The sequence below is a fragment of the Dama dama genome, chromosome 25, assembly GCF_033118175.1.
Source record: "Dama dama isolate Ldn47 chromosome 25, ASM3311817v1, whole genome shotgun sequence".
In the NCBI taxonomy this organism is placed as follows: Eukaryota; Metazoa; Chordata; class Mammalia; order Artiodactyla; family Cervidae; genus Dama; species Dama dama.
The window spans coordinates 11,268,225-11,285,095 of NC_083705.1; the positions used below are offsets into that span (position 1 = coordinate 11,268,225).

Below are 16,871 nucleotides of genomic sequence, written 5' to 3' on the forward strand. Positions count from 1 at the left end.
CCATCCAAGTGGCATTAACATCCTCCTAGTGCCAATACAGGAGACATAAGAGACATGATTTTGATCCCTGGGTTGGGAAGATCCCCTGGAGAAGGAAATGGCAATACATTTCAGTATTCTTGACTGGGAAATCCTATGGACAGAGAAATCTGGTAGGCTACAGTCCATGGGCTCACAAAGAGTCACAACTTAGCGACTGAACAATGACTGGTATTTGAGTTTGTAATCCTCGGTCTATGCATGTGCGCTACCCATCAGTCTAAGAACTCCTTATGAATAGACATTGTATCTTTTCATCTCTCTCCCAATACCTGTCACATTCCTGGAATGCCAGAGAAATCAGACCATATTTGCAGACATATCTCTACAAGAATGCTACACTTTTAGAGCAGTAAAATTATTCTGTAGAATACTATAATGGTGGATATACGGCATTATACATTTGTCAAAAACCTACAAGACTATACCACACAGAGTGAACTCTAATGTAAACTATGGGTTTTAGTTTAAAATAATATATCAATCCTGGTTTGTCCATTGTAACAAATATACCATACCAAGTCAAGATGTTAAAATCGGGGACATTGTGAGGGTGGAGTTCATGGGAACTTTATTTTCTGTACAATTTTTCCATAACCTTAACTGTTCTAAAAGTAGCCTCTATTAGAAAAATAAGTACAAATGCTACCAATGAGAGTGACAAATCCAGTAAAATAAGTTTCTCCTGCAGGATTCAAGTCAGGCAACAAGACAGAAATACTTAACACGAGACACTCATCTGTCCCACCACTTTTAGGGGCAGCAGGAAAAGAAGCCTTTCCTGTCTGGGGTTGTGGGTAAGGAATGACTCAGACTCACAAGGTGGTGGCTGGTCTGCTTTATGCATTCTTGATCAGGGATACTGGAAAAATAGGGCGAAGTTCAAGTAATAACCTACAGAGAAAGCTAGGATGACCCCCAAATAGCCCCAAAAAGGCCGACAGAAGAACAGCAACCAGAACCTGTTGCCCACTCTCTGGGACCTCCTTCCATCCAACTCCACCATGAAATGGAGGATTTTCCAGGTCTGATGTTTTGTCTCATGTTTTATATTCAGTGCAATAGGGGATTTTGCCTGCAACCAATCTGTCCAGTCATCCCAAAGTGCTAAGTCATTTTTTCAGTAACCCTCTATACTTCTCTGCATCTGTGTTACTTATTACGACTGAGAGGGGAAGAGAGAAGCAAAGACTCATAGACTGTAAGCTCCACAAGAGCAGGGAACAGAGTTGTTCATTCACCAATGTACACATAGTAGATACGTCATTGATAGTTGTTGAGTGAGCGAGTAAAGAATCTTGCAAGAATACAGCTTCAAATCACAAAATGGCAGATTGCAGAGAGTTATCTTGGGCATTCTTCAATCAAACATGCAGGTATTTCCAAGACCCATCCACATCCGTGCATCCTCTGCCCCTCACCACCCGCCTCTCTTCGGGCTGCATGGCTGCATGGCTGCGGGCTTGCTCAGTGAGCCCCCTGCTGGGAGCCGTGGGCACTGCAAGGTAACCCATCGCTCTTGGCTGTTCTGGCCGTGTGAGGTCAGTTCCAGCTCTGCTACAAGAGACCTCTTCACATAAGCTGTGCTGGATGGTGACCTGGACACCCTCAGAGCAGACTTTCCATATGGAAAATAAAACTGTGTTTTGCTTGTTTGATGAACGGTTTTGGTAAAATGTTCTCTTACTTTTTCCTAGACATCGCCTGGTGGTATTACCAGTATCAGAGAGGTAAAAAAAGTTTAAACTAACTTGACTGCTTTGGTTACATTACTTTCAGTGGGAGAGCTTCTTAATCAAGGATGTATTTTGTCAGTAGTCTTCTCACAGACAAAATATCTGTGCCCCCGTCAGCAAGCTTCTTTTAAATAGATATAGTTGGAAACATTCTTTTAGAGACAAGTTATAGGAAAATCTTTGCTTCCCCTAAAGAAACTGATATTTTTTCCTCTCGCAGACTATAAGATACATGTGCAAGCTCAGAGCCAGTTTGTGGCTCAAGTGTAGTAACTGCTTGGAACAAATGACCTGAATTTTTGTGTTCTCTTTTTCCCTGTGGTCTCAACCTCCTAATCTAATTAATATTTTCCAAAGCAGTTTTTCTTATTACTTTATCTGTTTTTATTTTATTGCATGTGTTTCATATAATCAACTTCAAATCCTTTGTGAAACAAAGCAAAATGTGTTTAAATAAACAAATAGTGAGGAAGAGAGAAGGTGGTAGTCTGTGTGTTATGAGATAGGTGAAAGGTAGGTAGGTGGAAGGGTAAGTGGATAGAGATCAGGAACCAAAACCTCAGATGCCCGCAGAACTAGGCAGAGAGAAGAGATGAAGTCACCCAGAGGTAGACAGAGGGCACAGGAGAGGTTTCCACTGCTCGAGGGGTCAGCCCCTGCTCAGCTCTGATAAAGTTGTCAGAGAATCTCATTTTCCGAGAGAAACTAGAAATTCAAACTTGTGCATGGATCTCTCATCTTTAAATATTGGAAATTCCAAACAAAATACATTTTATAGGCCAAACACGACCTGTCTTTGAACTCTGTTCAAGCCAAGGACCAACACATTTTGCAATCTCAAAGCTAGATGGTTGGTACAAAATCCAATCCAGAAAATATTTTCCAGTCCAAGGAGAAGGAGATAGAAATGGTCATGGTCTTTGGGCCTATCTTGGTTGTGAACCTAACAGAGGAGATCCGTTACCAGGGAGAAGACCACAGACCACTCACAGTCTAAGGGCCTCACTCTTGCACGGGCAGAGAGCTCGCCAGAAGCAGAACTACTGCGAGGCTGGTTGTGCAGCTTGTGCTGGAGGGAAGCAGAAGCCATTGGAGAGGCACGTGGAAGCCAGATCTGCCTGGACTGGCCGGACTTGGTCCAGCTCTGTCTGCAGCTGACTGTGTGGCCCAGGACTCAGGCACAGGCAGAGGAGAGAGAGGAGAACTCCTCCCGCGCTAGAATCCTCAACGTGGGCTCCAAGTGTCTGAAAGAGACAGGAGCTCAGGGAATGTGAGTCAGGTGCATTTCCTTTTTCTGAGAGAGCCTATAGCTTTCATCCACACTCAGAAGAGCCTGTGGCCCCGAAACATTAAGGCCCATGTAATCTGAATCATCTTCAAACTTGCCTTCGGTCTGAGAACTACCTGTATAACATCTACAGTCCTTAGATGTTATTCTGGTACTCTATCTTGCTTTAACTACCCCCAGCATTGGATTGTTCATCACTTTTTAAGGTTCTTATAGTTGGAAAAACTCTTGATCTTTTAGGACACCCATCTCCCTAACATTCTGATAGAGAGGGTAATGTTCCCCACTCCCCGCCACACACAGGTTGTAATGGGACAATGGGCATGAAAACATTTTACAGGATAAAAGCAATTTATAAACAAAGGTATTCTGATTTACTCTTGCTCTGTGGTTATCCCCATTGTATTTGCTCTCTGGGTTAATTTTTATCTTTTACATTCAAAGTCAACCTGACTTTGTAACTGGCTCATCATTATTTTTAATAACAAAAATAGTAATAACACGTAGCACTTGGCCTCAGAAAGAAACTGTCAAGGAGGCTCCCATCTATCAATTCTATTTCCTTTTCCTCCAACCAGGGTGCTGGTCCCACTTCCTTTAGTGGGGCCACTTGGACAGCACTCAGAGGCTCCCCAGGGGAAAACAAGGATGTGAAAACCTCCACAGCTCCTTCCAAAGTTGCTTTGAAATATTAAAACAAGGATGTGAAAACCTCCACAGCTCCTTCCAAAGTTGCTTTGGAATATAGCTGCAGTGGCCAGAACCGTGAACCTTACAAAGAAAAAGAAGGGACAGCTGGTGTGAAGGAAAAGAATGCTTAGACTATGGGCACCTCCGTAAGATTGCTCTAGGTTTAAACAAATTAGTGTTGTCCATTCCCAAATCATGACCATGAGGGTCATAATCAACACATTTTTATAAAGGAATAGATTAAATTGAGAACAGAGGACAGTTCCCATTAGTGAGAAAAAGTACTATTTCATGAAACCTTTGCTTCAAAACATTTTACAAAATTTTTCCTTTATGTATATGGATTGTGATGTAAATTGTAATTCTTACAATGAAAAAAAATTAAGAACCCCTGTTTAAGCCCCTAACATTCACCATGCCAGTGATTTCCCAGCAGTAGCATCTTGAATCCCAAATATGTAAATTTTCTTCAGTAACTGATGTGACCACAGTCTGACAATTAGAGGGTGATGAAAAAGCCAAACAAAAGCTTGGCACTCAATATCCAAATATTCAGATATTATAGAATCTCTTTGATATGGAAAATTGACCCTCCTGGTCAGCCAGCAAACAAACCAGTTCTGTCTTAATGAAGTGAGTTTAATATTTGATATATCTATAATTACTTAATGCATTTTTAATGAGAGAGATGGTAAGCAAGTGCAGTTTCTGAGTCAGAGTCTCTCAATCTTCTACAAAGGAACTTCCCTGAACTTGTGAAGAATCTGATCATAATCAATACTGAAAAGAGAAATCTTAAGCTTCTGGATAAGACAGACTTGAAAAGGTATACTAGATGCCTTCAAAAATACATTAGTTCTTCCAAAAATACTTTCATGCCTTCCTTGTTTACCTTTTAATGTAACTTTCACCTCTTTTCAGTGTTAAATTTCTGTGCATTTTTAAAATAAAGTTGCTACTAAATCTAATGCTAGAAAATTTAAACCAACAACTTGTTTTTTATTTTTAAATGAGTTAAAAATATATGGGAGTATTCTGAATTATACTTATGTGGGATTATTTGTTTGTTTGAGAATGCTACAGTGTTTCATAATTGCTACTTAACTTGTTAGCTGGAAACATAACAATAATTAAAGGCTCTATTCAAATTATAAGGAAATTGGCCACTGGCAACTATTTTGTGTAAACAAAGTGTCATTTATATTGAGTAATATGCTCTGATCCCTGTAGGATGACAATATGTGTTCCCTAGCACATGAAAAAGATAACAATTGGGAATTGTCACCGAGTTCTTCTGCTTCTCCCTTGGAACTCTACCCCAATGTCCATTACCTCAGAGAAGAGGTACAAGATATAAACTCACTTTGATGGATTCGTTTTGCATTGGGGTCATTGTCTCAAAAGGAAAAGTGACAATTGCAGAAAGAATCTGATGCAAAGAGACTGGCACTAGCTGGGGAAATGCACAGAGTGTGATGTACCCATCCTATCCTCTCAGACGGAAACTCAGCCTGTCCTCACTCTCCATCATCATGGGATATGATGGTGTGTGTACATTTCCAGAAGCCTGCCCATCTCATCACTACTCTTGCCAGTTCAGATTTACAGTCATTCAATACATGGATTTGGTGATGCCTGCCTGACAACAACAGGCCAGGAAGGTTGGATGGCAATTGATTCTTGATTGAAGTAAATTTGTAGAAAGCATTCTGGTAGGGTCCAAAGGAATACATTTCTATGGTGGTAAAGTGCAGTGAAGTGAAGTGAAGTGAAAGTCGCTCAGTCGTGTCCGACTCTTTGCAACCCTATGGACTATGGAATTCTCCAGGCCAGAATACTGGAGTGGGTAGCCTTCCCTTCTCCAGGGGATCTTCCCAATCCAGGGATTGAACCCAGGTCTCCCACATTGCAGGTGGATTCTTTACCAGCTGAGCCACCAAGGAAGCCCAATTATGATGGTAAAACATTGAAAGTTCCGCTTACTGGATTTTATGCTCCTACAGTAGGAGATGGACAGAGCAATAGGATGCTTTAATAACTAGTGCAAAACTACTGCACTGTAGTACATGTAAACAGTTGTTTGTAGAGCCCTTCAAATGCTTCCAAAGCTTTCATTTATGTAAAGTAGTTCCCATTTAAGGTACTTTCCTATTATTTAAGGATGTCTGTTAGATATGACAATACTGGAAAGTGCTTTCATATTTTTAAATTAATATTTTACATGCTATAATTTGTACTTTTTGCCAAATCAAGCTAGCCTACCTCTAGTTTCCCAGATGGTGAGAGTTTACTCTATGGTTTCTTAATAGATTTGTCTCCCTTTGCAGTTTGGAGGATGTTAATCCATCTGCTCACTTACCTGTGTCTCTGGAATATTCAGATGAGCAGTGGAATATTCAGTGGGCAGCAAATTGAATATACAAAACAGATATTTTGAAAGAAAAAGAAATGTTTTTGTGTGGACTAATTTTTAGCACTCAGAACACATGTATCTCCTAGGCTGAAGTTCCCTCCATAGGTGGTGTCCAACACACCTGGAGTAATGGACTGATGGTGAGATAGAAAGTGACTGAATAGAGAGGTGGGGTTCAAGGCAAGAAGGTCATCTGCAGTGTGACCCCCCAGCCTATGACACTATGTCCCAAGTCACTACACCCCACTTTTGACAACCCAGATTACAGTCTGACAAGTGACCACTGAGGTGAGCTACCCCAATGCCATCTCTTCTGGTTCCAGATAAGATTGAAGACGAGCTGGAGATGACCATGGTTTGCCATCGGCCTGAGGGGCTGGAGCAGCTGGAGGCACAGACCAACTTCACCAAGAGGGAGCTGCAAGTCCTTTATCGAGGTTTCAAAAACGTAAGACCCACACGGCCTCTGAAGGCCCAGGCAGGATTTCCCACCTGGGACTCGGCTCTCTCAAACGCCAAAGGGACCGCTCCGAGAGATTTTTGCATGTATGTAAGGAAAGCCATTCTATAAAGGAGTCAGGAGAGCATGGTCACGCACCAGCTAGAGAGAAAGGTGCCAGAAAGAGGCAGTATCGGGGGTGGGAAGCCGGCCGGTGGCCCAGAGGCTGGTGGGGTAGCACTGCTTCGGCCCGACACTCGCCTCAGGTCAGCCCATCACACTGGCGGTGTCATGAGTGTCCCGGAAATGTGGGCTTTAGGTCTGCTGCTAACCAAGCTCAGAGACTGAAGTAGCAGCTTGAGAGCCAATGTGTTCATTTATCTCACGATTTCATACATTTAACTTCCTGAGAGCCTGGCTGGGAAGGTACTGGTAGCCCTATTTTACATTCTTATGGTAAGGACACTGAGAATCAGGGCCTGATTCACTCAAAGTCACAAAGCCTAGAAGGGGCTGAGCCAGGATCTAAACCCAGGTCTTTCTATCAATAATCTCACAGCCCAGACTCCCACCTCACTGTGCCCACTCTCTGATAACATCTCACCCTTTTGCAAAGCAGCTTCAGTCCTAAAGTAGGACTTCCAGTCACTCTCCTTGGAGTCACGGAAGTGCACAAGTGGTTACCCGGTCCCCGCCCACCAGGGCTCATGAGGACCCCAAGGCTCTCAGACTCCCCCACTGACTCCCTCTCCCTCACACAGGAGTGCCCCAGCGGCGTGGTCAATGAAGAGACATTCAAGCAGATCTACGCTCAGTTTTTCCCTCATGGAGGTGAGTTCGGTCTTGAAAAAGACCCCTCCCGGCTCCCTCTCTTCTCCCTCCAACACGCTTCCTTCCTCCAGCTCCACAGGGCCTTGTTATCTGCCTCCTCCTCAAGGTTGGGGAGACCTCGGGGCAGCATTCCTCCCTTCCTGCAAGATGTGGAATCCACTAAAGCTTTAGCAGAAAAGAGCTCTGAAAATGGACCTTCTCCCAGAGATGGTAGTGATAAAGCAGTATCATAAAATCTCCTAACAGCCCTGGAAAGCTGGTGTGGTTATCGGAGGATGGGGCCGCTAAGTCTCAGAGAGGCTAAGCAGTTCACTGAAGGTCACACAGCTAGAGAGCGGCAGACTCCCTAGAACTAGATCCCAGAGTCCTACCTAAAGCTCTGCTGTGTTAGGCCCACCCTCCACTGTGGCATGTTGTGTCTTTTCCTTAAAACGGCTGAGGCAAGGTGGAATTTTGAAAAAGAACTTTAGTAAATACCAGAAGCTGTAAAAATAGAGGACTCCAAAAAGATGCAGGGTGAATAAAACCGTGCTTGTAAATAAGGTTAGCCCGTGTCTCCGGCTCACAGCTGCTCTGCCACCCTGCCTGACTCCTGTGGGCCCCGCTCTGGCCCCGGGGGCTGGGACCTCAGAGGCTCTTCCCGTGACTTCAGTGTCACATGTCAACTTACTTCCTGCCCAGCAGCCATCTCCTGCAGAACCCCTTCCTCGGGTGCAGATGAAACAGAGATCCAACCGTCCCAGATGTTATGCCCGATGTCCGAATCCCTGAGCGGGAAGAGAGAAGGCTTCCAAGACAATGCAACTCGCAGGAAGGGAAGTTTATTACTGACTCGAGCCAGGCCTCTCCGCCCGCAACCAACGCAGCGGTGCGAATCAGAGAGCCCCGAGCCCAAGCTGTTACACAAATTTATAGGGTGAGAAGCGGATTGGTTACACGTTTGCAAAGCAATTTCATTGGTCAAAACTTTTGGGCGCGCGGACTTTCCTGGGGGTTTCCGCCCCGTTCCTAATTTCCTAATTGGCAACCAGCGGTCAGTATTAAGTGAAAGCTAATTGGTCCTAATTGGCTAATTGGTTGTATCCAGGTGGCCTGATAATCTTACCAAGTAGGAAGGCCTACGCCTAATCTAAGCTGCCTTACTTCTGCTCGCCTCACACCAGACACTTTGAGGCTCTCTTTCTCATACACCTCACTCAGCAGCAGACAGGAGCCTTCTCCGGTGTGAGTTCCAGTACAGGGCTTCTCCCCCAGCTGGGGACAGTTTCGCCCCATGCAGGCCCCAGAGCCACTATTTGTTGAGTCCTATTGAGCTACTCTTTATTGAGTTTTGACTATGAGGCAAACTTAATGATGGTTCTAATGATATGACTGTGTGAAAGTTAAACAGTGTGCAGAGATGGGAAGGTGAAGCTCAGAGAGGTTGTGTTACAGTCCTGCAGTCACACAGCTAGGTAGTGACAGAACTGCTCTGAGTCCAGGTTTGTCTGATCCTTAGTGGGTGCGCACTCCATGGCATTGTGCTGCCATCCAGAAGAACATCTTCTACACACAGGACCATGCCATTCATCCAACAAGAACTATACACAGAGACAGGAGCATCTCTCTCCAGGGATGGCTAGACTTAGGAGCAAAACCTGTCTTAGCTTTTGCTAGAACTTCCCACCTAAACCCCAGGAAAACCAAACATGTCTCAGTGCACACTAGTGGTTTTTCCCACTCAGTAATCTTTTCCTTTCTATCACCCCAGCATCACCCTCTTCTCTTTCTTATTGCTTTTAAGTGATCTCCCTCCCCTGTGCGGGGTCCCTGTTCCCATCACCTGCCTCTCCTTCTGTGCCTTGCAGATGCCAGCATGTATGCCCATTACCTCTTCCATGCCTTTGACACCACGCAGACAGGCTCCGTGAAGTTCGAGGTATGTTTGTCTCTCAGAGGCCCCAGGGCCCCATCAACTCTTCCTTTTAAATGATGGGGGTGTTGGGAGGAGTGGATCATTCAATGCTTCAGTTCTTTACCATTTAAGAAGGATTTCCTGAAGACAGGAGAAACAACTGTCCTCCAAGAATTCAGGGCCTCAGGGACTATCAGTCTAATGGCACCGAGCTGACCTCGCTGCAGGCTCTGCACTTGGCGCTCTGCCGTATTAACTCATTTAACCCTCACAGTAGCCCTGACAAGGTAGGGGTCTACAGAAGAGGAAAGAAAGATAATGAGAGACAGAGTGGCTTTCCCAAGGCCAGAGAGTAAGGGGTAAAGGAGGGCTTTGAACTCAGGTGGCATGTTTCCAGAGCCCACCCTCTTAGCCGCCAGATGATGCCACCACTTGCACGGTAGTTGCAGCCATGGGGTGAGGTGACAGCCGATGTCAGCACACACTGATTTCCCTTCTTCCTCCAGAAGCTCCTGCCCCAGTATGGGGCAAGATAGGCAGTGGAAGGTGGGTGGCATACTTTGCTGAGCTTGGCCACATCCTTCAGGAATCAGAGGACCTGGAAGATATCATTCTGTAAAGACAGTCACGGTGTCTGACCCAAAGACAGAGCATCGCCCCACCAATGGCTTGCTGCTTAATGTCTCATGCCTCTTCCACTTCTCAGGACTTTGTAACTGCTCTGTCAATTTTACTGAGAGGAACCGTCCATGAGAAACTAAGATGGACATTTAATTTGTACGACATCAATAAAGATGGATACATAAACAAAGAGGTAAGCGAACTGAGGCTAGGAGCATGAGAGAGCCAATTAGAGAGAAAACAGCCCCGGTCATGAGGATGAAATGGCCTGAACCAGGAGGGATCTGCTTTGGGGCAGAGTTGGTTCCTGACAAAATGAAGGTCACCTTTGACCTCCCCCATTGGCCTACCCTGTCCCATTCTTGGACACTCAGCATTAAGCAGATTCATTCATTCAATCTCAGTTATTCAATGTACATTCCAAAGGGGGTATAAATGATTTATTTCAGTGTAGAATAACTCTTCCCAGGATGATTTGCATTTTAACAGGTCAATGGCCACAAGTTGAAAGTAAAAACTGGAATAGCAACATTGCTGGCATCGCCAAGAAGAAAAAAAAGGAGATCTTTGAGAAAAGGAGATTACAATTGAATCATATTCAGTGCAGTTCAGTTCAGTCACTCAGTCGTGTCCAACTCTTTGCAACCCCATGGGTTGTAGCACACCAGGCTTTCCTGTCCATCACCAACTCCTGGAGCTTACTCAAACTCATGTCCATTCAACCATCTCATCCTCTGTTGCGATGCTGTCCATCTCATCCTGTCGTCCCCTTCTCCTATTAGCCACACCTATTTTAACACTCTGAAGATTCACTGCTTGACACTTTTAGAGCCTCAAAGTAGATGTGGTACCTAGATAGTGAAATACCCACAGGTCTATCTCAAAACTCACTTTGGTATCTACAGTATCCTGGAATCTCAGTCAAAGCTTGGATTTAGCAGCTCGTAGCATCCCACTTCCTGATTTCCTGTGTGCCAGGTACAGTGTCCAGAGTTACAAATATCATCTCTAATCCTCACCTCAACCCTTCAATTTCCATTCCTCAGTCATTCAGTCATGGATTTGCTCAACATATATTTGAGGGCTTGTTAGGTGTTCTAGGTGCTGAAGATAAAATGGTGAACAATCCCCAGAATGTGAAAAATCCTAATAGCCACTAACAGCAGATATGATAGGAATCCATTATATAATGGAATAACAAGTGGCCATGTAAAACCATGCAAAAGCAACTAGATATAATTTTAAATTACTATTATACATTCCATTTAAAAATTATTTTTACAGTAGGATATATAATATTTTCTCAATGTTGTAAATAATTAAATGCTTCTATATATACTCAAATATATGATACTCTATGGAGAAGGAAATGGCAACCTACTCCACTATTCTTGCCTGGGAAATCCCATGAACAGAGGAGCCTGATGGGCTATAGTACATGTGGTCACAAACGAGTTGGACATGACTTAGTGACGAAACAACAACAAAAGAGATCTAAAATATTCAAATACTACTTTACAAAATATATTTTTAAAAAGGCCCCTAAAGTGAGACTTATAACAAGATCTTCAACCTTGGTTCAATCATTATTCCATCTCTGAATAATCTTACTAAATCCTGCTCCCCTTCTGTAATTTACAAACTAGACAAAATTGTCCCCATTAAATATCCATCAGACCTTTCTGGAGGCAGGATTAATAATTCTCCTTCAATGAAAATAAAGTGTGGATAAGCAGCTTCCTAGAAAAGGTAGCTGGACCTTCCCCTGGCAGTCATTTGGAAACAGTTTCATCAAAATCGTAGCAAAGAAAATCCTGAGAGAGCAATCAAAATTTATCTTTAAGTCCTTTCTCTTATAAAAGTTATTCAGGAAAGAAACCTGTAGCCATATGGATGTTAAGGACTCCTTAAAGCACACATTTTAAATAAGCACGTGGACAGGTATACATTTCCTAGCTCTGTCCATCCTTAGGACCTGAGAGCAATCGCAATGAGTAGACCTGGCACCTGGACCCTGGTTTCTCAATACCATTCTCCAATAAAAGCAACCAGTCTCCTAGGACTTGGTTGATTCCAGGCCTGGGAAAGAGAAAACACAAGATGATCTTAGAGCATCTTACAGTGTCAAAAAAAATGGGAGTGCTATTAAAGAAAAAAAGGGTGGTGAAGAGCATGTCTGAAGGTCATAGAAGTCAGCCTAAAGGAGTTCACAATAGTCAAAGCTATTAATATTATAAGCAACAAAATACAAATTTATAGTTTGGGATTATACTCTGCAAAATAAATACCCATGTTGTTCAGTCCGACTCTTTGCAACCCCATTTACTGCAGACCGCCAGGCTCTTCTGTCCATGGGATTCTCCAGGCAAGAATACTGCAGTGGGTTGCCATGCCCTCCTCCAGGGGATCTTTGCAACCCAGGCATAGAACCCGTGTCTCTTACGTCTCCTGCATTGACAGGCAGGTTCTTTACCACTAGGGCCACCTGGGAATTCCGGGTCTCTAAAGACACTCCATCAAATATCCTGAAGACAAGGCTGCTTTCCTACATTCCTTTTCCTCATCCCAAGTAGGGATCGAGGAAGCCCATGGAACACCATGCCTGGCCAGTGTTACCGGGAAAACACCATGGGGCCACTCAACCGATACGGGGCTCCCAGCCCCTGCAGACACGGTGCCAGGTGCAGAGAATATAGCAATGAAGGATCAAGTGTGTGTCCTCAGAGCTCACAGTTTTGGGGAAACAGATCCACAGAGCAATAAGAACCACTTACTTATTTTAATGAGTATGTACTGATCTCTGTTCCATGTTACTGAAAGGTTGGAAAGAAAATATGAAAGGATTTGTAACATCTATCTGGCCCCATGGTAATTTTTGTCTTTGTAGAAAGGGATTTTTTGGTTACAAAGATAGAAAACCATCAACTTCAATGAGCTTAAGTTGAGACCTTTCTTATAAAGATATAGGTAATTTCTCTAAAAGGTCTTTTAAGAAAGAAATAATTCTTGTTAAAGTGAAAAACGTTACAGGTAGTTTAATGTAGCACATTTTAATCCCCATTAAAACTAGAAAGTTGTTGGTCTCCCTTATGCTACACCCATCTCCTCTCTTTCATCTCCCTCCTGCAGCACTGTCTTAGGTCAAGATGACCACACTGTCCTCTGCAGAAATGGTTGGTGGTGGGGAGACCCCAGAGGACGCCTTAGTGAATAGGGTAACCATTCTCAGACATGGCCTCTCCAGGGTTTCTCTTGATCCCTGTTACTATCTCTGTCTACTTCAACCACTTTTCCCAGCAAACACATGCGCGTGTGGGTACGTATGTATGTGTGTATGCTCACGAGAAATTACTCATGAGAAAACCCATGTCCTCCTCCATCTGCCACCTCCCTTCTCCTCTCTCTATTCCTCTACCTTTTTCACTTCTCTACGTGCTCTGCCTCGCTCCCAGCATTTCTCTCATCTCCTCTACTCCATCTGCTCCAGCCCACTCTTTTCAGGAGTTCATTTCTATATTTGTTTTCAGTGTCTGCTCTCCCCTGATCTCAACTAAAACCTGGAAATGATTTGCCCATGGTACCAACTCTGGCACAAACTGCAACTTTTCACTGACTTCTCAAGAGATAACAACATAGTGACTCAGTTCCATAGTCAGATATCCACATTTGTTCCAATCGCCTGGTATAAACAAAGCCACACCAGCCAGTCATTCAAAGGAATTACAGAGCAGAGAGAAAGTGTTCCAAAAAATGGGGTGTCAGTCAGTCAGTACATGAACAAATCCACTCAAATCCCACTTAAAACTCATCACTTGGGAAAGCTCAGGAAGAACTGAGCCACCCGAGAACTTCTGACAACAAGAGAATCGTCCTGGGAAGAGGCGCCCAGGACATACACCCTTCAGCTTCCTTTCTAACTCCCTCTCGCTAGCCGAGGTTCCTTTTAATCACTCTCATTCCCAAGGGAGACAGAGAGCCCCAGACTGTCACCTAGAAGAGCTTAACTTCCTGGTCCCCACACCGTGTGTTTCCATGTCCCCTCTCCAGGAGATGATGGACATCGTCAAAGCCATCTATGACATGATGGGGAAATACACATATCCCGTGCTTAAAGAAGACACTCCAAGGCAGCACGTGGACATCTTCTTCCAGGTAAGAGCACACACCCTGTGTGGAAAGCTTTAAGCTCAACTTAGACCAATCAACCCACAAGCATCTGAGCAGTGTTTTGTATCCAAGCCTCCACTACACATGGTAAGAAGCAGAGAAGAATTACAAGATGTACTGTCCCCCAGGAATAGATGATTTTATTAAATAGACAAGTATACACTACAGAAGAGAACAAGGATGAATATTATCAAGTATAAGTGGTAGCGTGTGGACTCTAAATTTCATAAAAATGGCTGGGGGATCAGAGTAAATAGCACATGTGCATACATCAAACATATTGTTATGTGTATTCCTTGTGCTAAGTCACTTCAGTTGTACCCAACTCTGTGCTAACCTATGGGTTGTAATTTGCCAGGCTCCTCTGTCCATGGGATTCTCCAGGAAAAGAATAGTGATGTGGGTTGCCTTGCCCTCTTTCAGGGGATCTTCCCAACCCAGGGTTTGAACCTGTGTCTCTTACGTCTCCTGCATTGGCAGGAGGGTTATTTACCACTAGCACCACCTGGGAAGCCCTCAGAGTAAATACAGAAGATGCCATTAAGCGCATTTTTGTCATTGGTGTTAAGCATTTGTGTTTGAGGAACAAGGAGAAATCAGATGGAAACTAGGATAGGTTGGAAACTAGAGTGAGATCTTTAAATTGAAGAGTTTAGCCTTGCTCTGGTAAAAAGTAGGTGGATGCTGTTAATCTGTGACTAGAAGAGTGGCAAGGTCTTAGTGGTATGCTGGTGAAAAGAAAAAAACTCACCCAGCAGGAGAGGATCGGCGAACATGAGAGCTCATTCTCGATGAGCAATAGCAGAGCTTTAGAGAGACTCAGGGTCACACGGTAAGTGACACAGACAGAAGGAGAGCTGTCCGTGTCCAGTGTTCCTACTGCCAGATGCCCAGGTGAGAAGTGAGACTGGGCGTCAGCAGAATAATCAGGTGATGAGAAGGTGAGCACCTAGAGCAAATTTTTTCATTTGAAAGATGCTCATGGGGGTCAAAGTGCTGTAACCAGGGCCTGGAGTTGTCTGGCCAATGAAAGACCATCCTAATTGTCAGGGCAATGTTGGTGAACAAAAAGCAGGTTTTGGAATGCAGATTACCAGTTTCTTTAAACTACTTCCTGTGTCTTTCAGAAAATGGACAAAAATAAAGATGGCATCGTGACTTTAGACGAATTTCTTGAATCCTGTCAGGAGGTAAGGAGAGATCTCAGGGCACAAACCTCTAAATCTGGGAAAGGAAAGCTGGGGCTCGGGGACCTGAAGAAGGGAGGACACAAAAAACCTGCAGTTCTTCGACTCAGCGCCACCACAGCCACCAGCAACGCCGTTCAGAATTCCAGCAGCCTCCACCCCTTAGACTGGCCCGCGGCGGGTTTTGGCCATGAACGGGTTGAGCCAGACAGACTAAGCAGGGGAGCAGGGGTCTGTGAAAGCCCAGAGCGGGCCTCTGTGGAACTGCAGACTTCCAAGTGGGCAACACTGACATTTCTCAATCTTCCTCTGCCTGACTGCCCACTTCCTAGACCAGGGGTCCCCAGCCTCCGGGATCTAATGCCTGATGATCTGAAGTGGAGCTGATACAACAATAACAGAAACAAAGTGAAAGTCACTCTGTGACTCCATGGACTACAGTCCATGGAATTCTCCAGGCCAGGATACTAGGATGGGGTGCCATGCCCTCCTCCAGGGGATCTTCCCAACCCAGGGATTGAACTCAGGTCTCCTGCACTGCGGGTGACCTACCTCCTGCACTACCAGCTGAGCCACAAGGAAAGCCCAAGAATCCTGGAGTGGGTAGCCTATCCCTTCTCCAGCAGATCTTCCTGACCCAGGAATCGAACCGGGGTCTCCTCCATTGCAGGTGGATTCTTTACCAGCTGAGCCACCAGGGAAGCCCAATAGAAATAAAGTTCACAATAAATGTAATGCGCTTGAATCATCCCCAAACTATCCCACCCTCCCCTCACCCCACCGTCTGTGGAAAAATTGCCTTCCACGAAACCAGTCCCTGGAGCCAAAAAGATTGGGGACCACTGCCCTAGATCATAAGGGAGTTGCTGGGAAAAGTCCAAAGCTGTGATTCTTAAGCCACATTGTGCATAATAATTGCCTCAGATGATTGTGAAAATGCACATTTCCAGGTCTCAATCCCAATCCCAGAGACTCTAGATCTTGGGTGTGGATCTAGAAAGCTTCATTTTAGCACAACTGCCCTGGCCAATGCTTTTAAAATTTTAATGTGCAAACCAACCTCCTTGAAGTTCTTGTTAAAATGCAGATCCTAATTCCGTGGGTCTCCGCTGATGCTTGTGTTCTAAAGGATATATTGGCCCCAGAGTGAGCCAGAGGCTGAACCAGAAATAATCACTTTCCTCTAATTTAGAAAAATGCATCTATACCCCTACTTTGTTTCAGAAAGATATACAGTTACTCTGATCTCCGCTTAGTAAGAACTGCAAGTGCAAGAAAGTGGGAGAGGGGAGAAGTTATTGACATGTAGTGAGCACCAGTCAAATTTTAGGTACATTACATAAACTTCACATAGTCAATGTATTTAAAAACTACAGTAGACTGAGAATTGATCATTCTTAACTGACTCTGACCAATGCCTTGGAGCAGTGCCCTAGAGAAGCCCTGCTAAACTTGGTACTAACCTGTTAGCTGATGGATCTTTGGGTAGTCTAGGGGTTCTGAACCAGTTATCAGGCAGCCAGAGGGGAAGTTGCTGAAAGAGAGGCTCAGGTCAGCAGTTATTTA

The 16,871-nt window shown here is 44.4% G+C and overlaps 1 protein-coding gene across 4 annotated transcripts in view; it reads left to right on the forward strand.

The window, feature by feature from the left end:
- KCNIP1 (potassium voltage-gated channel interacting protein 1) overlaps window positions 1-16,871 on the forward strand; it is a 402,876-nt gene that overhangs the window by 383,156 nt on the left and 2,849 nt on the right. For 3 of the 4 annotated variants that reach the window (XM_061129439.1, XM_061129436.1, XM_061129437.1), the window contains exons 2-7: window positions 6,490-6,614; window positions 7,367-7,436; window positions 9,284-9,354; window positions 10,037-10,144; window positions 13,999-14,103; window positions 15,246-15,308. In XM_061129439.1, the coding sequence (XP_060985422.1) occupies window positions 6,513-6,614; window positions 7,367-7,436; window positions 9,284-9,354; window positions 10,037-10,144; window positions 13,999-14,103; window positions 15,246-15,308 (519 nt within the window). In that variant the 5' untranslated portion in view covers window positions 6,490-6,512. Of the gene's footprint in view, window positions 1-1,741; window positions 1,770-6,489; window positions 6,615-7,366; window positions 7,437-9,283; window positions 9,355-10,036; window positions 10,145-13,998; window positions 14,104-15,245; window positions 15,309-16,871 lie in introns of those variants that run through there. The other variant, XM_061129438.1, reaches the window with a different exon arrangement.